The sequence below is a fragment of the Aulonocara stuartgranti genome (genome assembly GCF_965226115.1).
Source record: "Aulonocara stuartgranti genome assembly, chromosome: 18".
NCBI lineage: Eukaryota > Metazoa > Chordata > Actinopteri > Cichliformes > Cichlidae > Aulonocara > Aulonocara stuartgranti.
The window spans coordinates 32,775,994-32,802,453 of NC_138954.1; the positions used below are offsets into that span (position 1 = coordinate 32,775,994).

Here is a 26,460-nt window from a genome sequence, read left to right on the forward strand (position 1 = left end):
ACACACAGGGCTGCAGATGTACTAAAGGCCTCATATTCTATGACAAACAACACAAAGTTAAGCTCCTGACAAAACCCATAAAGTCAGCAGAACAAGAAAAGCCATGCAATTACACATCCTCCTCCTTTCTGTGCTCCTTGTCAGCGCCTCTTTATAAAGACTTAACACGCAGCAAAAGGAAGTAAAAGAAACCTTGCAAAGTCAGGTGCTGTCAAAATGAGCCTAAGTGAATGCACAAAAATGCTGTTTAGCAACATAATGTCACTTAAAGAGCAATTTCAACCTATATGTCAGCACACACACACACAATCTGCTAATCTCTGTGAGGAAACTCAAGATGCTCACAAAAAAACTGCCAGAAACCCGTCTCCAATTAAATTCTGCCTACATATTCCAAGTCATTAAGAAGTGAGCTGGTGATGTGTTGAGATGTAGCAAAGGAGAAAAAAAAACAATGCTTTATCCAGTTTAGGAAATGATGTCCGAGTTATTCTGCATCATTGCCATCATTATATGACACACCTGTGTCTTGCTTTCTATGACGAATAGGTCGGCTTGCTGGAAAACAACAAGAGTGAGATTGTTAACTACATACTTTCCTCACCTGTGCCCAGATGCATATTTTCTATATAAATCGTGTAAACCTCAGTAATGACAGTGCTTATAGTCTGTGGTTCCAAAGTATCCTCATGCAATCAAAAGTTAAAATACGGTATGAGCAAACTGCAACCATAAACCCATTAGGAAAGTGATTACTGAGGCCATAAATCAAAAATTGCTCAAAAACTTAAATACACCTTCTTTAAGTATACAGAGGAGTGTCCCCGCCGCCGCTGGTCATTGCCACCAATTTGAAATTTAAGGTACTTCTGCACTGGCTTTAGATTTAAGGCTCGGGAACATTGCTCTGTCTTTGAGGATCCACATTACAGCATTAGCATTAGTGTAAGCTAATGCTGCTTGCCTTAGCTTGCATTGCTGCTAGCAAAATACTGATTTGAGTGGATAATGTAAGCTAGCGCATTCAAACTTTAATGATGTCTCTGCCTGCATTCTGCTGATCTACTTGGATCAATTAATGCTGCAAATAAATGTAAATCTAGTTAACTTTAGCTTGCTAAAAATATTACTAACACAATACTATCTAAATTGAAATAATTAAAAAATGTAGCAATGTTTTCTAACTTTTTTAATTATTTACAAAGAACAGCGGTTTTCTAGATGTTACACAGAACAGCCTACTTTTAATTATACTTTGCTGTATTTGCAATAAAAGTATCATTACTTGTATACATACTTTTCATTCTTTCCTACTATATCCTGACCAGCCACAGTATTAAAATCACTCGTCTAATGATGTTAGGTACTAATTCTTGGTCACTGAAAAGTAAAACTACAAAGTCACTTTAAGGTTTAGATAGATAATGTCAGAGGTCAGAGTAGAGTGGCCAGACTGCTTTGATCTGAAATAAAGGCAAACATTCAAATGACCGCTTTCTACAATCAAGTGGTTGCCAGAAAACAACATCTCTGCTTATCAGAAGAGCATCTCTGAGCATACAACATGTTAAACCTTGGAGCAGATGGTGCCACTTCAGTCAGTTCGCTCCACTCAAATGACCACACAGTCACCAGATCTCAGACCAATGAACCAAACTGACCAAAATCCCCCTTGTTGAATCTATACAACAAAGAATTAAGGCAATTCAGAAAATACAGGGGATCCAAACTCTTACTAACAAGAAGTACATACTTAAGTGTTTAGTGAGTATATCAGGCTGTTAATGAAGTTTGCATTAACTGAGCTGTGAACCGAGTACCAACTTATTGTTTTGGTCTGTCAGAAACTTGCAAACTGACTAATTATGAACATAATCATAGCAACACTTCACAGGTACACACTGTATAACCAGAGTGTTACTGAGCATAAACTGCTTCCAGCTTGGAGGAATAAATCATCACCACCCCACCTGCTGCATCTACATCTGGTACTGGAACCGAACAAACTTGTGCAACACGCTCCCTGTCCAGCTGTCCACAGCTCATCCTTTCTGTACAGCCTACCTCAATGCAAGGCCAGCAAATAAGATTTTCAGTGTTATTATAGCTGTGTGGAAAATGTTGCTAAGTAATGTCAAAACTAAAGAAAACGAATCTGCATAAAAACCACAAATACTCTAAGGATTTGTAATTCATTGAATATTTGTTTTGTATCTAAGAGGTTTAAAGAGCAGAACAATTCAGTATCAACTCATTTGTTGAACAACATTTCTTCAAGCTTCTTTCTGAAATTAAATTGCTGCTAGTGCTGAGTGCACTGCACTCTTGCTGGTTATCCAACTATTTCATTGCAGCTCCAAGCAAGCATTAAATAGACATACTGTGAGTCTTTTTGATTCTCAAGTGTAATGCTAATTATGCTGAAATATGAACAAAAAATATGTTTTAGTTTTTTTGGACAGTGTACGATTGTGGTTCCAACACTGTGTGCTAAAGCAGACTGGTGTGGTCTATAAATATTCAAATATTATTTTAGATTTACTAAATGCATAGAAGGATAATTGTCTTCTGGACTGTAAGTGGCTCACACTAGCTGTGTGTTGAATGTGTTACATACATATCTGCTGGAAGAAAAAAAAACCTGAACCTCAAAGATCCAAGTCAAGTGGAACATATTTTTCGATGGATGTTAAAGTTGTTCCCATAAGTGTTACAGGTTTCATCACAACGACAACAGTGACAAGACATATAGCATCTGAGAATCAAACTCAAAACACCACACCGCAGACTTACCGCCAAAATACATCTTGCATTAGTTATCAGCAGGCTTTTGAATCGCCATACAAACCTTTTATACGCATTCAGATGTTAAGTGAAGCATTTTTCTTCCAAAGCAGTTCAGAAACGAAACCAAAGCATTCTTCAGCGCAACCTCTTTATAGCTCAACTGCAGCTCAACAGCTTGCTTAGAAACATGAACCCATACCTGATTCCATGAACTCTTGGTTGAAGTTGTTCCACGCCTCTTTGCTCTTTTCCAGGTTCTCCTCCATGACCTTGATGTCAGCAAAAGGACAGTTGCATTCTGGGAAGCGAGGAGAGCACCGGCACCAGCAGTCATTGTTGCGACAGAGCAACTCGCCCTCCGAGTTGCATGCCACGTAGCTGAGGGCTGCCTCCACAAAACGCCCACGCAGAAACTCTGGCAGGACATCTTGTAATCCTGGAAAGAAAAGGAAGCACATGGTAAAGCATTTGGGATTTTTTTTTTTAGAATGCTCTTATTTTTGAACAAGCAGACTCTAAAAGAGTCATATTTTATTTTAGGCTATTTTTAAGGCTTCAAGTAAAAATACATTTTTAGCACTTGCGATTTAATTGAGAAGACTGTGAAGTAAAATTCTTGACATTTGGCATTTCTAACCCAGCTGATTTCTTGTAGGATTTTAAACAATTGTTAATTTCCTTTATCATACACTCAACAAAAATATAAACGCAACACCTTTGTTACTGCTCCCATTCCCCATGGGATGGACGTAGAGACCTAAAATTCATTCCAGATACACAATATAACCATCCCTCCCAAACAGTGGTCACAAATCAGTCCAAATGTGTGGTAGTGGGCACATCTGCTATATTGAGATAATCCATCCCACCTCACAGGTGTGCCACATCAGGATGCTGATCTGACATCATGAGTAGTGCACAGGTGTACCTCAGACTGCCCACAACAAAAGGCCACCCTGGAATGTGCAGTTTTTTGCGCTATTGGGGGTCTGGGGACCCAGAACCGGTCAGTATCTGGTGTGACCACTGTGGAATACACCAGGCACAAATACACGCACACGCAGGTATGTACTGCCAATTTCCACATTTATTGAATTGTTTGTTTCGACAGCTGACTCAGTCGCACAGCCTGACAGCTCACGAGCCCAGCTGATCTCCTCGCCGCTCCTCCCCGTCTCACTATAAACACAGCGGAGGGAGACCATCATCAGTACATAAACACCATCAGCTGTTCTTACCGGCCTCGCAGCGCCGCCCTGTTGAGCCTTCTGCTCCACTCCTCCCCGGCAGCTGCGCCCGGGGCCACGCCTCCGCCACACACCCCCACCGCCCGTTCGAGGCCGGGGAGCCGTCCGGCCGAGCCAACTCCCCCCCTCGCGAGCGAGAGAGGAAATCGGCCACCGCCATCTGTGCCCCCGGCCTATGGATCACCTTGAACTTAAAGGGCTGCAATGCCAGATACCACCGGGTGATCCGGGCGTTGGCATCTTTCATGCGGTGGAGCCACTGCAGCGGGGCGTGGTCCGAACAGAGGGTGAATGAGCGTCCCAGGAGGTAATAGCGCAGGGAGCCGACCGCCCACCGGATGGCCAGGCACTCCTTCTCCACGGTGCTGTACCGGCGCTCGCGCTCCTCTAGCTTCCGGCTGATGTACAGGACAGGGCGGTCAGCTCCCCTCACCTGCTGAGACAAAACGGCTCCCAGCCCTCTGTCCGAGGCGTCAGTCTGCAGAACAAACGGGAGGGAAAAGTTAGGAGTGTGAAGCAGCGGCTCCCCACAGAGAGCGTTTTTCACTCGCACAAACGCCGCCTGGCACGGCCCCGTCCAGTGGACCAGATCCGGGGCACCCTTTCGAGTGAGATCGGTCAGGGGGCTGGTTAGCTGCGCAAACCCCGGCACAAAGCGACGATAGTAACCCGCCAACCCCAAGAACCGTCTCACCTCCTTTTTCGTCCTGGGGCGCGGGCAGGATGCGATAGCCGCCGTCTTCTCCACCTGTGGCCGCACCTGCCCGCCCCCCAGGTGGTACCCCAGATACTGCACCTCCCTCCGTCCAACCGCGCACTTCGTCGGATTGGCCGTGAGCCCCGCCCCCCTCAGGGACTCCAGGACCGCGGCCACCCGCAGCACATGCTCCGCCCAGGTGTCGCTGTGGATGATCACGTCATCCAGGTAGGCGGCAGCATACGCCGCGTGCGGACGCAGTACCCGGTCCATGAGACGCTGGAAAGTGGCCGGGGCCCCGAACAGGCCGAACGGGAGTGTCACGAACTGGTACAAACCGTACGGAGTGGAGAAGGCCGTTTTCTCCCTGGCCTCGGCAGACAAGAGAATCTGCCAATAGCCCTTGGTTAAGTCCAGCGTCGTGAAAAAGCGGGCTGTGCCTAACCGGTCCAGGAGCTCGTCGACCCGAGGCATGGGGTAGGCATCAAAGCGTGACACTTCGTTCACCCTGCGATAGTCGACACAGAACCGTATAGACCCATCCTTCTTCGCCACCAGAACGATGGGGCTACACCAGGCGCTGTGCGACTCTTCTATTACTCCCATCCTCAGCATTTCCGCCAATTCCCTCTGCACGATTTTTCGCTTATGCTCCGGGAGCCTGTAGGGCCGTGAACGCACCGTCACACCGGGCTGCGTCACGAAATGGTGCTCGATGAGGGACGTCCGGCCGGGCAGGGGGGAGAACACGTCCGCAAAGCGCTGTTGCAACGCGACAACGTCCGCTCTCTGGGCCTGTGTGAGATGGTCATCACAAGGGAGGGAGGTGGGAATGATAAAATTTGGCACCTCAGGCCCCAACTCATCTCTCTCCTTCACCAGGCTCACCAGAGAAGCGGTTTCGACCTCTCGCCACAGTTTGAGGAGATTGAGGTGATAAATCTGCGCGGCTCCTCCCCTGTCCGACCGAGCGACCTCATAGTCCACGTCCCCGACACGCCGTGTGACCACAAAGGGACCTTGCCACTTGGCGAGCAACTTCGAGCTGGAAGAAGGGAGTAACACAAGCACTTTATCCCCCGGTGAAAATTGCCTGAGTCTAGCCCCTCTGTTATACAGGTGTTGCTGACGCTGCTGAGCCTGGAGCAAATTCTCCCGTGACAACCTCCCCAAAGTGTGGAGTTTTGCTCTCAGTTCCAACACGTACTGAATCTCATTTTTGGCGGGGCTCGGACCGTCCTCCCAGCTTTCTTTAATCAGATCGAGCACCCCACGTGGCCTCCTGCCGAACAGCAGTTCAAAGGGAGAAAATCCCGTGGAGGCCTGGGGCACCTCCCGCACCGTGAATAACAGAGGGTCTAGCCAGTGATCCCAATTGCGTTCATCCTCGTTAATGAACTTCCGAATCATGGACTTTAAGGTCTTATTCAGCCGCTCCACCAGCCCGTCAGTCTGAGGGTGGTAGACGCTGGTCCGAATAGATTTAATGCCCAGTAATTCGTACAGTTCCCGCAGTGTACGAGACATAAACGCCGTGCCCTGGTCAGTCAGTATCTCTTTCGGGATTCCGACTCGGGAGATGACCTGAAACAGTGCCTGCGCCACACTCTTAGCCGAGATGGTGCGCAGCGGAACTGCTTCCGGGTACCGCGTTGCGTAATCCACCAGGACTAACACAAAGCGGTAACCGCGTGCACTCCGGTGAAACGGCCCGATGAGGTCCATGCCGATGCGCTCAAACGGGACCTCAATGAGGGGGAGAGGGCGCAGAGGCGCTCTCGGTATGGCCGGCTGGTTAACAAGTTGGCAGTCCGGGCAGGACGCGCACCAGCGGCGCACATCCGCTCGGATGCCAGGCCAATAAAATCGGGCCGTTATTCGCTCCAGAGTTTTCTCGTAGCCCATATGCCCTGCCATGGGGTTATAGTGGGCCGCCTGGAAAAGCGTTTCCCGGCGGCCCTGCGGCACCAACAACTGGGTGTGTGTTTCCTCAGTCTGAGTGTCACGACTCACTCGATATAATCGGTCATTTAATAAGACGAAACGCGGGTAGGTCTGCGCGGCCTCAGGGCGCACCACATGACCATCAATAGCCATCACTTGGTCAAAGGCTGAGCGTAGGGTGCCGTCACGAGACTGCTCCAGTGGGAAATCACCCATGGGGGACACTTCCGGCGGGTCCCTCACGGGACGTCCCGCCGGCCCCTCCCCCCCGGAGTCGGTGTCGGACGACCCCGCGTCACCGCTGAATGCCGTGCACACGCTACACCCCGCTTCCGGTCGTGATCGCACTCCCGCGTACTACCCCAGTAGCTGATGAAACCCCGGCCAATTGGTACCCAGAATCAGGGGGTGCGACAGGCGCGGGCTAACCGCCGCCGTTACCCTATGTGTATGGCCCTTGTATTTTAGCAGCAGCGGCACTATGGGGTACCGGTGCACATCACCATGAACACACCTCACCTCCACCCATTCTGCCTCCAATAATGCCCCGGGGCAAACCAAGCCTTGGTGCACGAGGGTCTGTGTGCAGCCCGTGTCCACCAACGCTTGGCGTATACCCCCTCGAGTCCTTACCGGAATACTGTATGTCCCTCCTGGACCGGGGGAGGGTGCTGGGGCGCCAGCAACGCGGAACACCTGCCCCACTTCCATAAGCGGACAATCCCTCCTCAGGTGTCCCGGCTGCCCGCACTTCCAACACTCCGGCCCCGGTGTTTGTGCTGCCCTCCGTGGCTCGGGGGCGGCTCCACTCGGCTCAGTTCCCCTGGACGGCACCATCGCCGCGAACGGGTTAGTGGGGCTCAGCGCCGGCAGCCGCTCTGCCTGCCCTGGTGCCGGCACACGGCGCCTCGGGGCCGGCACTGGGGCCTGTTTGGTCGGCCTCCGTCCGGCGTCCCCGGACTCCCCTGCTCCAGCGGCAAGGTGGTCCTCCACCAGCGTCACCGCCACCTCCAAGCTTGCGGGCCGGTGGCACCGGACCCATCTCGCCGTCTCCGCTGGCAATCCTTCCGTGAACTGCTCCAGCACCACCTTGTCCACCAGCTTCGTCTCGCCCTCCGATGTTCCCGGCTGCAGCCAGCGCACCGCCGCGTCGCGCAGCTGTCGGGCCCAGGCGAATGGTCGGTCCGTTGTAGCCAGCCGACAGGCCCGGAACCGCCGGCGATGGTCTTCGGCGGTGAGCCCCAGCCTGTCCACCACCGCCCGGCTCACATCCGGGAAGCTGCTCCTTGACGCCGGAGGCAGACTCAGGGCCGCTGTTTGTGCCTCCCCAGACAGCAGGGGGAGCAGCCGAGGGGCCCACTCCTCCCGCGGCCATTGGCAAGCCTCCGCCGTGGCACGGAAGGTCTCCAAAAAAATCTGTGGGTCGTCCCCGTCCCCCATCCGGGGCACCGTCACCGACAGTGGCGAGGGCTTCGGCGTGGCAGCGGCCCCGACCAGCCGCTCCAGAACTTGTGTCTGTCGGTCCGTTTGCTCCCGCAGCGCGGCCAGGTGGGCACGCTGGTCGGCCGCCTGATCCCGGCTCATCGCCGCCATCTCCGCCAGCATCTGCGCCAAGTATTGCAGGGGCTGGGCGGGTGGCGCGGCCTGTGGGTCGGACATTTCCCCACCGGCACTTTCCTGGGTTTCGGCACCACTTGTGGAATACACCAGGCACAAATACACGCACACGCAGGTATGTACTGCCAATTTCCACATTTATTGAATTGTTTGTTTCGACAGCTGACTCAGTCGCACAGCCTGACAGCTCACGAGCCCAGCTGATCTCCTCGCCGCTCCTCCCCGTCTCACTATAAACACAGCGGAGGGAGACCATCATCAGTACATAAACACCATCAGCTGTTCTTACCGGCCTCGCAGCGCCGCCCTGTTGAGCCTTCTGCTCCACTCCTCCCCGGCAGCTGCGCCCGGGGCAACGCCTCCGCCACAACCACCATTTGCCTCATGCAGTGCAACACATCGTCGCATGGAGTCTATCAGATTGTCAATTGTGGCCTGTGGCATGCAGTTGAGCGTCCCTGAGACGGTTTCTGACAGTTTGTGCAGAAATTGTTTGGTTGTGCAAACCAATTGTTCCAGCAGCTGTCTGGGTGGCTGGTCTCAGACGATCTTGGAGGTGAACCTGCTGGATGTGGAGGTCCTGGGCTGGTGTGGTTACACGAGGTCTGCGGTTGTGAGGCCGGTTGGATGTGCTGCCATATTCTCTGAAACACTTGTGGAGACGGCTTATGGTTGAGAAATGAACATTCAATGCACGGGCGACAGATCTGGTTGACATTCCTGCTGTCAGCATGCCAAATGCACGCTCCCTCATTGCTTGTGGCATCTGTGGCATTTTGCTGTGAGACAAAACTGCACATTCCAGGGTGGCCTTTTGTTGTGGGCAGTCTGAGGTACACCTGTGCACTACTCATGATGTCAGATCAGCATCCTGATGTGGCACACCTGTGAGGTGGGATGGATTATCTCAATATAGCAGATGTGCCCACTACCACACATTTAGACTGATTTGTGACCACTGTTTGGGAGGGATGGTTATATTGTGTATCTGGAATGAATTTTAGGTCTCTACGTCCATCCCATGGGGAATGGGAGCAGTAACAAAGGTGTTGCGTTTATATTTTTGTTCAGTGTATATAATATACTGAACAAAAATATAAACACAACACTTTTGTTTTTGCTCCCATTTTTCATGAGATGAACTTAAAGATCTGAAACATTTTCTACATACACAAAGGACCCATTACTATCAAATATTGTTCACAAATCTGGTTAAATCTGTGTTAATGAGAACCTCTCATTTGCCGAGATAATCCATCCCACCACCATGTCAAGGTGCTGATTAGACAGCATGTCTATTGCACAGGTGTGGCTTAGACTTTCCACAATAAAAGGCCACTCTGAAATATGCAGTCTGATCACACAGCACAATGCTACAGATGTCTAAAACCAGTCAGTATCTGGTGTGGCCACCATTTGCCTCACACAGTGCAACACATCTCCATTAGATGTGTTGCACTGTGTGAGGCAAATGGTGTGCAATGGGCATAGAGTTGATCAGGTTGTTGATTGAGGGCTGTGGAATGTTGGTCCACTGCTCTTCAATACTTGTGCAAAGTTGCTGAATATTGGCAGGAACTGGAACACGCTGTCATATACACCGAGCCGAGCATCCCAAACATGCTCAATGGGTGACATGTCTGGTGAGTATGCGGGCCATGCAAGAACTGGGATGTTTTCAGCTTCCAAGGAATTGTGTACAGAACCTTGCAATATGGGGCCGTGCATTATCATGCTGTAAAATGAGGTTATGGCCATGGATAAATGGCACAACAATGGTCATCAGGATCTCAACATGGTATCTCTGTGCATTCAAAATATCAACAATAAAATGCACTCGTGTTCACTGTCCATAACCCCACTGCCACCATGGGCCAGTAAATCCACAATGTTGACGTCAGCAAACCGCTCACCCACACGATGCAACACAAGCTGTCTGCCATCTGCCCTGAACAGTAAAAACATCTGTCAACAGAACACCTCTCCAACGTCCCAGACGCCATCAAATGTGAGCATTTGCCCACTCAAGTTGGTCACAATGACAAACTGCAGTCAGGTCCAGACCCCGATGAGGACAACGAGCATGCAGATGAGCTTCCCTGAGACGGTTTCTGACAGTTTTTGCAGAAATTCTTTGGTTATGCAAACTGATTGTTGCTGCAGCTGTCCGGGTGGCTGGTCTCCACCTGGTCGACCATTCTGGAGGTGAACATGCTCGATGTGGAGGTCCTGGGCTGGTGTGGTTACATGTGGTCTGCAATTGTGAGGCCGGTTGGATGTACTGCCAAATTCTCTGAAACGCCTTTGAAGACAGCTTATGGCAGAGAAATTAACATTCATTTCACAGGCAACAGCTCTGGTAGACAATCCTGCAGTCAGCATGGCAACTGCACGCTCCCTCAAAAGCTGCGACATCTGTAGCATTGTATTGTGTGATCAAACTGCATATTTCAGAGTGGCCTTTTATTGTGGGCAGTCTAAGGCACACCTGTGCAATATTCATGCTTTCTAATCAGCACCTTGACATGCCACACCTGTGAGGTGGGATGATTATCTCGGCAAACGAGAAGTTCTCACTAAAACAGATTTAGACAGATTTGTGAACAATATTTGATAGTAATGGGTCCTTTGTGTATGTAGAAAATGTTTCAGACCTTTAAGTTCAGCTCATGAAAAATGAGCAAAACAAAAGTGTTGTGTTTATATTTTTGTTGAGTGTATATAGTAGACATAGCCTTAGGAGGATATGATCACGGTTTTCACAAACTACAAAGTAGTTTCAGCTATAACATCGATTCACAAGCTATAACACTGGAGCGATGCCTTGAAGTGAAGTGCCAATATTTTTGAATCAGCCACAATATTAGAACCACCAGCCCATTCTCATTGAGGTAATACCATTTTGTCAAAAAATACTGGTGTGGCCCATTTCCTTCCATTTTCTCTGCCATGATACACCGTTTTATGGCTTTAGTGAGACAGGCCAGGTACTTCCAATTCCTAACTTGTCAGTGATTGTGATTACTCTTGAGAATAGGTATATTTTACCCCAAAATAAGATTGTTTTATGGATCTAACGAAGCAGTTTTTAAACCTCATACCTTACCCAGGATATTTCACTAGTTAAATCTAATCAGTCTTAGGGGCCTAAACTTAACAAGAAAGTAAAAAGTGTGTAAAAAAAACAACACAAATCTGTAAGAGAGGAAAGAAAGACAGAATGATCCCACACAGGTTTCCAAATCATGGTATCTTGGCTGACATACCTGCAACTTATACCACCACTAGTCCCTGAACCTACTAATGTAGGTCTCTAAGATCGGTTCACTTCTTAACGGTTGATATTGCTGGGACTAACTAGCACTGTATTACTACTTAGGATGGGAAGTCGTTGGAACCACTGTCAGATAATTGAATAATATTCTGCTGAATATAAAGTTCTGCTGGTAAACTTTGGGCCTTGGATTTCATGTGGCTGTTACTTTGAAATGTAGCATTTCAAAGTCGTTGCATATCAAGGACACTTGTTGACCTAGGCTACAAACAACAGACAGATTCCAAACTAATATGTCGGATATGACATAACAAGCACAATTCATAAAGACCCAAACCCACTGCCAAGATGCCTGACATCACAGATACACTCACAGAAATGTGTACCATTTTTGAGGCAGAGCTGTTTTGTATATAAACCCAATTCCAAAAAGATTGGGTTTGTGTAAAAAGTAAATCAAAACACAATGTAGTGATTGGTAGAACTTAGAAACTTGTATTTATAACAACAGAACACAGAAAACATCAAATGTTTAAACAGAAATTTTGCTATTTTATGAAAAATCTTTTCATGAAAAATTATTTTTTAATTTGATTGCACAAACAAACAAAAAGAAAAGACAGAAAAGGCTGAAAAAGAAGAAACAGTATGAAGAATATTTTGTCTGCTTTGCAGAAGATCAGTAACATTATTGGGTGTAAAAGGACTATCTTATAGAAGCAGTGTTTCTTAGAAGTAAAGATGTGCAAAGGTTTACCAATCTGCAAAAAAAGGCAAATAATTGTGGAACAATTTCAGTTTGTGTTCGCATCTACAGTACAAAGTGCATAAGAGAATCTGGAATAATCTCTGTGTGCAAGAGACAAAGCTGAAGGCTGAAAATCAGTAAATCAGTATGTAGATTCTTGTGATCTTTAGGCCACACATCTGAAAGCATATTGATTTGCTCTCCTGATATTTAGACTGTAGTATTGATATTTTAATCTTTTTCACTTAGAGTAAAGATACTCTAAGCGATCAGCGTGAGTAACAAGCAGAACAATTACATTCTCTTCCACTAGACTACCTGCTCTAATTAAATGGGTTGCCAACTGCAAGTAAAACAGAAGAAAACGAAGAAGAAGAATAACAATAGATAAATATTTGAAAAGAAAAAGTAGTCAGTCTGACCTGGGTCCTGGAGAAACTTGCGACCCAGTAGAAGGCAAAAAAGGTATACTGGGGAAAAACTGAGCTAATTCTGCTATGCCTGGTGCGCCGGGAAAAATGATCAAAATGCTTTTTGTGACATTTTTGTTTGGCGGTGTGCCGTGTGATTTTTCTAAGGTGAAATATGTGCCGTGGCTCCAAAAGGTTGGGAAACACTATTCTAAACACATGTTGCCATGTTATCTACAAATACAGATTAAAGCTCACTCATGCAAAGTAGAAACTATATGTGAACATAATCCAGAAATGTTGCTGTCTTCTCTGGGCCAAAGCTCATTTGTGTATAAAGAGTCCAGGTGCTAAACTTTCCTGCCTACAGTCCAGACCTCTCACTAACTGGAAAGATTTGGTGCATCGTGAAAAAAAATGCAACAGAAGAAAAAAAGACTCTTGATCAGAGTCCCAAATTTTTCAGAATTAAGTTGCACGTGGATTGTAATGTAGTGGCACATGCTTATATATAGTTAGAACATTAACTAACATACACTATGTTGACAAAAGTCACTCCTCTCAGTCTCTAAATTTAGATGTTTTCAGTCCCTTTGCTACAGGTGTATAAAATCAAGCACCTAATCATGCGGTTACAAACATTTGTGAAAAGAACTGGGCATTACAAAGAGCTCACTGAATTTGAACATGGTGCTCTAATAGCCTGCTAGCATTGCAACAAGTCAGTCTGTGTTATTTTCTTTATCAACTCTAAGTTACTAACACTCTGCTGACTAAATAAATGCAGAGAATCCTCCTCGGGCATTAAGATAATCACAAAAACTGTGCCCCAGGATTTTCATGACTTGGGTTTCCATGCCCAAGCAGCTCCTGAAAGCGTCATGTAGGTGGCCTAGTAAATGTGTTCATGTACACATATGTATATACACAGTACAATATGAGCAATTGTATTAACCCAGTGAGATAAAGATGGTTATGTACTTGTTTTATTTTCAGTTGCAATTCCTAGTTATGATGACAAGTAGGGATGGGTACCGGTGTCCGGTGCCATGATGGCACCGGTTCTGACATAAACGGTAGTAACCAGACCGAAAAGCAGCGCACATTTCGGTGCTTTATTTCGGTGCTTTTTTTTCCTGAGCTGTGATACACTTTAGATTCTAGCCAATCATTTTACGTTTCCGAGGATAGTAGGCGGGGCCAGGTACGTACGTTCTGTTAGAGCAGAGCTACAGATTAAAAATGTCCAAGGCGAAGCGGTCAAAAGTCTGGCTGTACCTCATAGCAAAATATGCAAACTCAGCAGCCTGCAACAAGTGCTTTAAGCTGATACTGTGATATTGTCAAAGGAGGTAACACCTCAAATCCGATGAAACACCTGGCGACGCATAGCGTTTTTTTTAAAAGCCCAGAAATGCGCCGTATTTGATAGCTTGCTGCGAGACCTCACACCGAGCACATCTACTGCGGGTGGGTTGCCTGTTATGCAACATCCCCCAAAAACACGAAGAGGAGAGTCCTGGCCCCTAGCCCTGCCAGTGTAGCAGAAATGATGACGGATGATGGTGGCAGCAGCAGCCGTTCTTCTCTGCGTGAGTGGCTAATTTACGTTGAGTAGGCTAACCACGTTATTACATTAATGCATGTAAGGTGAACTAGCAAACATCATCATAGCTACATGCGGCTGTCTTCTTGTTTGATGGCAGATACTCCCTTCACCCTGGCTAAAAAGGCTAAAATGACCAAAGAAAAAGTGGAAAACAGTTAAACATGAGAGGTTTTTGGACAAAGTTTGTGTTTTTTCCATTGTTTAAGCACTGCTTCCAGCCAAGAGTGATACCATATATGCCCCATAGCTGCAGAAAAGGCTAACATTGTTATCTTTTTACAAAACACAGCTGAACATGAGAGGTTTTTGGACCAATTTTGTGTTCTCTATTCTTTAAGCACCGGTTTGAGCACCGTTTGAGCACCGGCACCGTTTCAAAAGTACCGATTTGGCACCGGTATCGGATAAAACCTAAACGATACCCATCCCTAATGACAAGTCTTGACTGGGACGTATTTCAGAACTAATCATCAGTAGCAACTGTCACCTAGTCTATAATCACCAAAAAAAGCCCTACAGCCTCAGCCACATGCAGCTTGTTTGTTGCCTGCAGCTTTCACTATTTCTCAGCCTGATATTAAAAAGAATACTTAATTCAATAGTTATGGACGTGATGGATATGGAGCCTTATTTATGTGAGCAATCCAAATGTATTCTGCATGTCTTGTTTTGTTTTTCGCTCACCTTTCAAAATAATTAGTCTGCAGAAAGAAAACATTTGGTATTTTATTAAAAGCTGCTTTCTTCCTAAATGTTTTTTTTTTTTTGGTTGCTTCTTTTCCATATGAAAGTGTGGACCAGCCTTTCACAACGGTTTACAACGACTCAAAGCAATGGGCCAAATACCCCTTACTCCCAAGCCGCCTTCTAAAGGATATCCTAAGGGATGCTGTCAGATGCCTTCTGCAATATGGTTTCTTCCACCATTTGTTTCATTCCTTTTATAAAAGGAAGAATTAAAAAGTTGCTGATACAATATCAAAAAAGCCTGAAAAAGCCTGATCAAAGTAGACTGTAATTGTGTTTTGTTTTGCAGTTTTGTGGCAGAGTTTTTAATTTCATTGAAATCTGTTTGGGTTCTTAGCTGTTGTCACACTAACAGTGGAATCCTGAGTGAATGTAAGCCATCGTTAACATAATCACATTACATTATTATTACTTTGCAATGCCATGCTTTTCCACCGACTGGTCTTCTAGTCTGGCATGATGTTGAAAGCCCAACTGGCAAATGAGAAAATTGCACAACCAATGTTACATAATCAACTACCTATAAGCCATTACACCTACACGAACACCTCTTACAAAACAAGTGTTTTTATGCTAAGAATGAAATTTTGCAGGATTTAAGATAGTTAATAATTTCAGATTGATGTTACACTAACTGAAGATTCAAATGCTCAGGCTGTGGGAAATACTGTCCGCCTTCATGTCCTTTAACAGCAGGGTACACGCTTGTTTCAATTTTGCTGCTTTTATTGTTGAAATTATTTTAAATTCTAGGGGTATGCTAATTATGGTGCTGTTTCATGGGTGCACAGCCTATTAAAAATCAAAAAGCTCACGTGTGATATTTAAAGAGCAGCATCATCCCGTAGAAACTAGCAGGCAGCTTTCTTTGTGGCGCTCATGCTGCTTCTCTGAATCTGCCTCCCTGTCTGTCGCTCTAATAATCATCAATTTGTTGTGTCAAAAGCTTCCTCTCTCCTCGCTTCAGAAGCTCATTCTGGAGGATTTTCAACAGCCAAGTCAATCCCGCTGTGCCCTGCTATGAATATGCATGTCTCTTCTTTGGTATTTACTCTTTCAATGGCTTGGAAAGAGATGTAATTAGTCACATTTTTCCTCTTCCATGATTTGGCAGGTGTTTTGAGGTCTTTGTGTGTGTGGGGGTGTGTGTGTGTCTGTGTTTGTGTGTGTGTTTGTGCTTGTTCCAAATCTGGACGGGGCTTCTTCAGTTTAGGTGACAGCTAAATAACACAAATAACACACGTTCCATCACCAGCCACTAAAACACTTTGTCTCTATTCCACCTCACTCTTTGTTGCTCTGTTTTTCCACTTTGCTTCTTCTTGTTTTTTGTGCTTCATTCTTTAGCTGGAGTAACAGAATAACACTGGGAAAGTTGTTGTTTAAGAATTATTATCCAAGTAAATATTGGAATTAAAGAATCAGATCACCTTTTAAACGTTTCATTTAATTAGAAATACTGTAAAAAAAAAAAAGAAAAAAAAAAGAGAAGCTCTTTTTGTCATATTAGAACAATGCTGACAACACAGATACACAGTGCAACAATATCCTCTTTAAACCACAGGGAGTCTCTCCCATGTATTCCTGCTCTGTATCAGAAAACCTCCCAGCAGATTATGAAGTTTCAAGTATTATAAATATATAGCCAAGTACTTTTCTGTTTACTGGTTCTTTTCAATTTTACTCAGTAATGCATTGACATTACCCAAAATGAAATGTAAACATGTCATTATGCAAAACGCATTATAGCCCCATCTAAACATTCCTTCTTAACATGAGCTTTGTGTTTTGCAACAAGATGAATATTTAAAACAAATTAATAAGAAAATATTTTGCGGAGAAAAGTGCATTTTTACACCAGATTAACCTGTTTCCCTTCTGAAGAATGCAAACAACTGTGTCATTAATTGCCCTGACCACTGTTACTCAAAAAGCTTAAAAGAAAAAAAAAACTGAAAGTTTTCATTATTGAAGCTCGAAGCTGCAGCTGGGAAAAAAAGCTCAGTTTATTGATTTAGCTGCTAGCTAGTTGGAAGCCAGAGTAACTTGGCCCAAATATTGTCTTTCATTACTTTTCCCCTTTTTGCAATGTAAACTGATTATGCTTTGTATGTTCTACAGCCAGCAACAGTATCAAATTTAAGAGACAGGGCAATGGGAGAAAGTGAACAAGTGAGAGGCAGGTCATGGAAGATACCATTTCTTTCTCTATTATTATAAGACTTAAGCAAAGGCAGTGCCTTAGTATACTGTCACTGCACCTAAGTAACATGAACAGAGGACATGATAGGTCATGTTTAGAAGAATTTCAAATTCTAAACTTTAATTTTCAGATTTGTAAGATTATTGTAAACTTATCAGTAGGAACAAAGAAGACTACTGACATAAACTGATGTCCATGTTCTTTATTCTTCTTCATTGTCAAATATTACACAGTGTATCGACATTTTACATTCATTTCCAGAAATCTGAATTTCCTTACTTTTAATTTCTTGACTTCCTTCTTTTCCAAAAAAAAAAAAAAACAACAACAAAAAACAACCAAACACTGGAAATGGCCATGCAGAAATACAGGACTGGAAAATAAGGAGTACTGTGATCTAAGTATAACACACAGAGACATACAGATATAGCCACAGCTGGCTAGTAGCTACATGCTGACTATGGGAAAATGAGAATCTTTACCACCTGCTGCAACCAATTTGTAGGATGGTCATGCAGAAAGAGGTGTGTTAAGTAATACGCAATAAAAAACTTGAAGTGACACACTTCCAAAGTGTCGCTGGGCATTTCAGCAGCAATAGGCTGCCCAGAGATTTTGTACCAGTCTACCGCTTTTGTGCAGCCATCACATATTAGTACTTTTTATATGCAACATAATAAAACTGTTGAGTGAAAATGAAGACAACTAATTCAGCACGGCTGTTAGGCAGTGACTGCTCCTCCTCTCACCTTGATGCTTTTCACATTTGAAATGCATGTTGTTATTGAAGGGGCACATTAGCTTCCAGCAACTTCAGTGAAAGAGGTTGCCTTGATCATCATGCAGCTCACATCTGCTGATCCAATGCGAATAAAAACACGAACACTTTAATTTGTCACATAGAGTGTCTAGGCCGAATATTAGTCCCCATTTGGCATTTCATATCATTTAAAGCCCCAGCGATGTAATTAAACCTGTATGAATGTCACTGAGGTGGGATGACATGGCAGACTTATTTTGGTTAAAAGGGGCCATCAATGTGACTTTTTCTGAATTGTCAAATAAACTCAGAAAGGAGGATTAGCTGAAAAGGAGTCACATCCTCTGACATTTGAATGGAAGCTGAAATGAAAGCCTTTTCACCATCTAGTCAATCAAATGAAAGTGCATCTCCTGGCTCTCAACTTTTAAAGAACTTGGAAAACAGACTTGTTTTCCCATTAACCCTCCGAGGCCTGAGCCATCATCCCAACTATATCTCTGTCTCTAACCCTACTCAGTCAGGATGTGTTTGTTTCTCAGCCATCGTAGGTTGTAACCCTAAACCCTACACTAACCCATCTTGAAAAAAAAATCTTTTTCAATGTGTAACTGTTATATAGATTATTTTGTTTTGTTATCTGATTTCCAAGACTTTAAAAATCAACTGAATAAAAAAGAGAGAAAGGGAGAGAGGTTATAATCCATTTTTTGAGTTTCCTGGTTACATTTTGTACATGTTAATAAAATCTGAGCCATTTTCACAGATGATGACTGCAGACGACTGTAGGAAAAATCAGGTCACACTGTGACAAGTTATTTGGGGAATCTTAAACCTGTCAAACTGCATATGTCATATTTGTGTATGGTTTTTATGTGGAGCAGTTGTGACAGAGTTCAAAGGAAACCCTGAAACTCTTTTATGTGTGTTCCAACTACCTTTGTCCAGGTTCCCATAGAGACAGGCACCCGGTGTTCTTTGAAGGGTCATGGAGGAGAAACGGTGAAATAGTAAAACAGCACAGGAGTGATCATAGATGGTACACAAAAAGAACAGAGGTCATAAAGAGGTCAGAAGGTGCCTTGAGAGATGGTGCCCGGATACAGATATGAGATTCATAGCTGCTGCACACCACAGTGTTGCAGGGGCTTGCACTGTTGCCTTACAGCGAGAAGGTAATCCCTGTGGGGCCTTTTTTATGTATAGTTGCCTGTATGGCTTTCCTTCAGGTAATCTCGCTTCAGTAAGTTTATGAAGACACCTGAAAGCCCATGCCCCTGCATATGGGAAACACATGCTAATTTCAATTTTATCACAACAACAACGCCTCAAGTTGCTTTGTATTGTAAGGTAGATCCTACTATAATACATACAGAGAAAACCCAGCAATCATATGGCCCCTATGAGCAAGCACTTTGGTGACAGTGAGAAGGAAAAACTCTCTTTTAACAGGAAGAAACCTCCGGCAGAACCAGGCTCAGGGAGGGGCGGGGCCATCTGCCGCGACCGGTTGGGGTGAGAGAAGGAAGACAGGATAAAAGACAAAGAAAGTTTCCCGGCATTGCTTTGAATGCACAGACAACTTGCAATAAGCAAGTTTTGTGCTCTAAGTGTTAATTAGTGTTGAATTATCATCCATAATTATAACTGGTCGTGGTAGAGATTTATTTATGATATCACAGTGAGGATAGTGTTGATGGTTAGGGTTTAATAGTTATGCACAGTCATATAATCAAGTTCTTGCCAGTTTCATCTCCAATAAAATACTTTTTTAACAGCTGGTGTGTTTTGATGTCTTTGATAAAACAGGATATGATTCTGTGTGATAGCAGATGTTTTCGTCCAAACACAACCAAAGTGTTTTCGCTCTATTCTTTTCACTCTAAAATAATAATTAAGGGTTAGAATGTCAGATACATTCAAAATAGCGCCGTAGCGCAACATTTGGTATTGTGACTTATTATGAGGGAACAAGCTCCATTCTACATTCTTCTATATCAACAGCACAGCAGTGCAGAGGTTAGCACTGTTACCTCATAGCTAGGGCCTTTGTTCTACCTGTGCTGAGTGGATTTTCTGTGGGTGCATGTTAGGTTAATTGATGGTTCGAAGTTAGCTGTAGGTACATTTTGGAAGTCTACGTGAAGGTACAAAATTATTCGCCTTAACTACAAACTACAAGGATCCAAATAAGTATCCTCTGTCAAGAGTACCTTAGAGGGTACAGCTCCAGTGGGAAGCTGTTTTTACCCCTTAAATTATATTTAGGTATTTTAATTTCTGTGAGAGTAATAAGCAGGACAGAGAGGAAAGCATCTTAGAAGACAGCTTTGGTAAATATTACGGGTGTAAATGTGATATGAAGTGCCCACTCTGATACTGCATTTTAATAAATATCAGAGTTGGTACCTTGCATGAGTTTCCAGTAGTACTGCAGTGGGTAACTTTTTTGACAGTTATTAATGGTAATGTGGTAAAAAATTCAGAAAATAACAGAAAATGCTGATGTGATGATGAAGAACAGAAAACAGTTCCTTGCTACTATGTCACCAGGTTGGTTGTTTCTTTTGTATTCCACATTGATTTATAGTCTGTTTTACATTGAAGTCTAATTAATTTAACACTGTTGTCATTTTATTAATTAAATGTTGCTCTGAGAAGGGCGTATTAAGACATTCATTTCATCACTTAATGATTTAAATAATCATCAGTCCGTCGAAGTGAGTGTTACAAAGTTAATTTGCATACAGATATTACACCAAGTTTTAAGCTTTGAATGGAGAGCTGGTTGTAACTTGCCTTTTGATCATTTTGTTATTCTGACAGATTATGGATGAAAAGCCTTATCTGTATTGACTTAACCTTTATGATTTGCAGTTTTGGCTAAAAACTGTGATAATATAAGACTGTCATTCGTTGCTTTTTGTTTTCAGCTTTCAGCTATTTTATCACACCTGGTTCCAGTCACCACCATGAATATCAGAAAAAAACTGTGGGTGTCTCTTTTTGATGTGGGCTTTTAGGGTCATTACCCAGGAGGCTTTACTTCCATCCAGCCGCAGATTTAGATCCCCCTAGTAGACCAAAAATAGCAGACCCATGGTTCCCTCTCTATCTCTCAATCTCCTGCAGAGAGCACACTTTCCATTTTGGGCAATTTGAAGCTCTTAAGCCTCCACCATTATCACTACCCCTCTTTTATCAGTGTGTGTGTGTGTGTGTGTGTGTGTGTGTGTGTGTGTGTGTGTGTGTGTGTGTGTGTGTGTGTGTGTGTGTGTGTGTTCTTTCTAAGCCTTTGCTTTGGTGAGAGCTTGGTCCACTACACTGGAATGCACTCGTGGCTGAAGAGGAGATGGTGTTGTACCCTTGGATTGTGCTCCTGCTCTCATGACCTCAGGATTCAGGCAGTCCTGCTTTAATGCACAGTAGAGTAAAGGCCCTTTCATGCAGGAAGCCACATGCACTGTGCTCCAAAACCCATTGTTTTCCAAGGCTTGCACCTGTACAGCATCTAGTAAAGCACAGCGCAGTGTGACGTACATTCATGCAAATGTACATCACATCAGTCTACTAAGGCTTTAATGGGCTGGTATAGATGCTGCTGTATAGTATGTAACACCATAGCCCTGTAGGCCAATTGTCTAGTTCTACAATATAGTTCATTGCCTTTATAGTTGAAATGACAAAAAATCCATTGTCCTGACTTAATTTGGATGTCCAAGAAGATGTTTTCAAAAGAATGGCTTGCACCTTGCAATATAAAAGCAGAAATGCAAAAGATCCTTAAGAAATTTTACTTGACTCTGATGTGGTGCTCCTTTATTTTACTGTGCATCTTAAAATTGACTTTAGCCCACCTTAAAAGGATCAAGCTGAAGGTTTTCTTACAGCTCCCATAGCATTATAATCTGAATATCACAGAAAATCTATGGATAGAACTCTCAAAAGAGCAGGGCATGCATGGTAAAAGGAGAATCGCACTGAATTAGAAGACATTGGCAATAATACCAGTTTAAATTTCCCACCCTAGTCTTGTAGCTGTAAATTTAAAAAAAAGAAAAAGGCTTTCTTTTTTGCCATGTTTGTTTTGAACACTTAAAAGTTGCAAATTTAAAAAAAGTAAAGCTCAACAATGTGGATGTATGTAAAAGGCAGGGCAGTAAGGCTGGGAATAGATGAGGGCTTGTTGTCAAGTGAGTTAGATCTAATAGATGTTTCACTTAAAAGGAAAAAATGTCTCCAGAGTTGCAAGTACTTTTTCAAAGCATGAAGTGTCATTTGGCTCTTTCCTTTTACCTTGTGCTCTCTGTTTAAACAACTTTTACATTTGAGACTGCCATTTAGAGCTTTAATGTCAGCCGCTGATGAGAGATTTGGCAAATGACTAGCATGCTATGTTATATAAAGTCAAAGTCAAAGTCAACTTTATTTGTCGATTCTGCCACATGTACAGGACATACAGAGAATAGAAATTGCGTTACTCTCAATCCCTAGATAAATAGCAAATGAACATTTAAATATATTATATTATATTATATTATATTATATTATATTATATTATATTTAAATATATTATATATAGTGACAGCTGGTGTGCTGAGAATTTGTTTCAGTGACTGCCCAGACTTAGGCCTGAGCAGAGGGAGGCACTTGACAGACCTCTCACCCTGCAGGAGCTCACAAGAGTAATACTGCATCTGTCCCCAGGCCCTGCTCCCACTATTGATGCAATTCCAACAGAGTTCTAAAGGCCTGTTTGGGGTGCTGTGAAGGGGATCGGTTAGAGGTTTTCTTGGAGTTTGTCTCAGAAGGCTACCCAGCAGCTGTCAGCAGGCAATGGTGTCATTTCTGACCAAAGAATGAGGCCTGCAGCTTCATCTTTGTGCTGTTATTATAACATTTTTCTTACCAATACAGTAAGGACCTACTTAGAGTGTGATACACTAGGGACAAGCTGATATCATGTTCCAGGTATATTTGTGTTATATAACTACTTTCATGATGAAGATCCTAATCAGACGGGAAAAAAACTCCAAACAAACAAAAATAGTAGTAGAGATAATTTTTTAGGTTAGGACTGGACTATGTAAGGTTTGATTCAGGTATTATTGGGTCAGGAACTGAGTCCATGTTAAAATGAACTTATATTTAGGAGATCATGATGATAATCTATCATAATGACATAGGAGAAGGAGAATGTCATGCTGTGACCAAGGGACCTCTAGCCCTCTGAGGTCTGACTCATCATCAGTGATGACCTCAACCTGAACCCTAAGGGTATTATTTAAATGTGTAATTATTATTAAAATTTTCTACCAAATCTTGACAACAAGACAAAACAAGTAATATAAAAGTAATAACAGATAAAAAAAAATCTAGCTTTTTTTCCCCAAAAAAATCTTTTCTTATGCCTTCCTCCACAGTATGGGGTTAGGTAAGGTTACCACCATGACCACAGCCTGGAAATGATAAAAGCTAGAATGCTTTAGAGCCTATGGACAGAACCACAGATTCTTCTCTATATAGCTGGTGGTTAATAGATAAGACAAATACAATCTGCAGGGGAATGTGGAAATAGAACAGAAAATAGGGGCAAGGTTACAGCAAAGCCATAAAATGGTAGTGGTTGATGCAAAAGTCCTTTGAGTCTAAAATCCTGGTTGCAAATGAACTGGCTGTTTTTACTCTCTGGCATCACTTCTGTGTGTTGAGCCCCTAAAAGACCTGCAGGAGGTCTCAAAGGATGACTAAAGTGGCAATTGTGTACATGCCAGTGCAGAACAGAGGCCGAGGTCTGGTAAATTTACAAAGTAGGCTTTGTTCTTTCTAGCCAAAAATGTAACAAAGCTTGTTGTTACAGCTTAATGCCTTTGGGTAGTCTTTTAATCAGCTCAGTGCCATTAGAAATTTTGCCCATGTGGACAATGAGCCTTGCTATTTACAGACGATTTTAACATTCAGTGCTACTATAGAAACTTGTACATGCTATATGAATCAGAATACTTTATTCATCCCATGAAGCCATGCAGATAAATGTGCCCCCCTTGCCAGGCTCCCAACTTCTTAACAATCACATTAAGTGACAGTGTCTATGTCCAATAAAAAAAATGTTCACAAGGTTTCCTTTTTTTAGTGGCCACAATCCAAATCTCTCCCTAACCTGAACAACCTGAACCAAACATTTTAAAGACTAAAATTCAATCTAAACATCACAGTGGCCCCTGGTCACGACCCCTCATGGTTGCAGTTGCCACTGGATTCAATTCTAACCAAAATTAAGTGTTTTATTTGCTGAAATGTAAACCATATTTATTCTGTAATAAAACAAAAACTCTTAAATATTCTGGATAATGAAATATACATTCAATATGGGAGTGAAAAGATGTGTGGCTGAAAAATGTAATTTTCCTGGTTATTTTTCCTTGACCTCGGTGGAAAATGTCACAAGGTCAAGAACAGATGTGTGAAAACTCATAAGGACCGGAGAAAAGAGAAGCTCAATGCTCAGAGAAGCAAACTGCACTTCCACTAGATTCCTTAATAGATGAGCTGAGGTGTTGAAACTACATTTTCCAGGTAGTGCACTACAAAATGTGCTTATAACTGCCATGTCATGTTGTTTTATTCAGGTCATATAAAGGAGAACCACCGGTGAAAAATATGAAGAGGAGGGTGAGACGGGAGGTAAGTGACCCATGTTGTAGGTGACGTCAGACGCTGGAGATTTGGCAGAAAAAAAGCGAATGGTAGCGTAGAATTTAACAAAGTTTCTTTAAGCTTCAGTATTGCCAAATAAACTAATCAATTGTCATATAACTAACAACATCTGTCCAATCATCTCTAACACCCTGGAGGACAACAGGGAGAGTTTAGACGCTCTCCAAGATTACATCGACCGGTGCTTCCAAGATTTAGTAATGAAGAAGGCTCAGAGTGCATCCTCCCCGGCCAAAATTGAGACACCGTCATCAAAGAGATGTCGCCCGGCAGACTCCCCCGGCACAACATCGCCTGCCGGCAAAGATAAAGCAGACATCCTGGAGTCAATTGACAAGCGATTGGCCAGTTTCGATGCGAGGCTGTCCCTGGTGGAGATTTTAACCTTCAACCAGCAGCAGATGGAAACGCTCGCTGCTGAAACTGCCACGCTACAGGAGTCGGTCAAATCTCTCACCGATAACGTGACCCAGTTAAACATAGAAAATAAAAAAATAAAAGAATCTGCTATTGATCTACAAGCCCGTAGCATGCGAGACAACCTTGTGTTTTCTGGTATTCCAGAATCTGCCGGAGAGGACACGGAAGCAACGATGAAAAGCTTCATTAAAACCCACCTGAAGCTGCCGTTGGACACCGTAAAGAACATCGACTTCGAAAGAGTACATCGCTTGGGGGCTGTGAGGTCGCCGACTGGGAGACCACGTCTAATTGTTCAAAAGCAATTCGGCCAATTCAAACAGAAGGAACAGGTGAAGAGTTGCGGCAGGGAGCTGAAAGGAACGGACTTCAGTGTGAACGACCAGTTCCCCAAAGAGATCCTGGAACGACACAAGGCCCTGTTCCTAGTTTGACGTAGCTTCATCCAGAGAGGCTCCCGCGCTGTCATCGCCGTGGACCGGCTCTACGTGGACGGACAGCTCTACCGTGACCCCGGCACCACTCCGTGGTTATATTGACTGCACTCCAGATAAGAACCCGCTACACTCTTTTCTGATTCATTCACACTTTCTCCTTTAACATGGGTTTAACCTAGTAATATCAGTATGATGTCATAGCCGATATAACACCGTCACCCTCCGTCATTGCTTTAATTGGAATGTTTCCGTTTCTTTTCTTTTTTGTTGTCGCTCACCGTTTCTTTCTTTCTCTTTTCTTTTACTGCTGTGATCAACTACTTCCCCACTCACCTACAAACAACACCCTCTATTTCTGCATATTCACACACCACGATCACGCAAACACACGCGCTCAACGGCACCACATTTCCAACAGCCTAACAGTGCACACAGACTTATAGGACACACACGCACGCCACGCTTGTTCATATTAGTGAATATACACACACATAGTCAGACTTATGGAGCCTCTCACCACACATTTTTTTTCTCTTTCTATTTACAAACAAGTGATGTTTCCACATTCTCTTCTCCCATCTTAACGAAACACCCAGCGTACATCATTAGACATACACACACAATTATGGGCACAATAAGGTTTGTCACATGGAATGTAAATGGAGCTGGCACCAGAGAAAAAAGATATTTAACCAGCTTAAAAAACTACAGGCAGATGTTGTTTTATTACAAGAGACTCACAGACCTGTCACAGGTTTAAACGAACTTAAAACACCTGAGTTTCCTAACGTGTTTGCAGCCTGTTATAATTCTAGAAAAAGGGGAGTAGCAATTTTAACACAT

General features: G+C 43.8%; 1 protein-coding gene and 1 long non-coding RNA gene across 5 annotated transcripts in view; one reads left to right on the plus strand and one right to left on the minus strand.

The window, feature by feature from the left end:
* Window positions 1–26,460, minus strand: part of brinp2 (bone morphogenetic protein/retinoic acid inducible neural-specific 2) — a 292,899-nt gene that overhangs the window by 74,232 nt on the left and 192,207 nt on the right. For all 4 annotated transcript variants that reach the window (XM_082514232.1, XM_082514233.1, XM_082514234.1 and 1 more), the window contains one exon: window positions 2,987–3,223. In XM_082514232.1, coding sequence (XP_082370358.1) covers window positions 2,987–3,223 — 237 coding nt within the window. The remainder of the gene's footprint in view (window positions 1–2,986; window positions 3,224–26,460) is intronic.
* The window catches only part of LOC309694290, a 58,844-nt gene that overhangs the window by 17,401 nt on the left and 14,983 nt on the right, over window positions 1–26,460 (plus strand). The gene's annotated exons all lie outside the window — the stretch shown is intronic.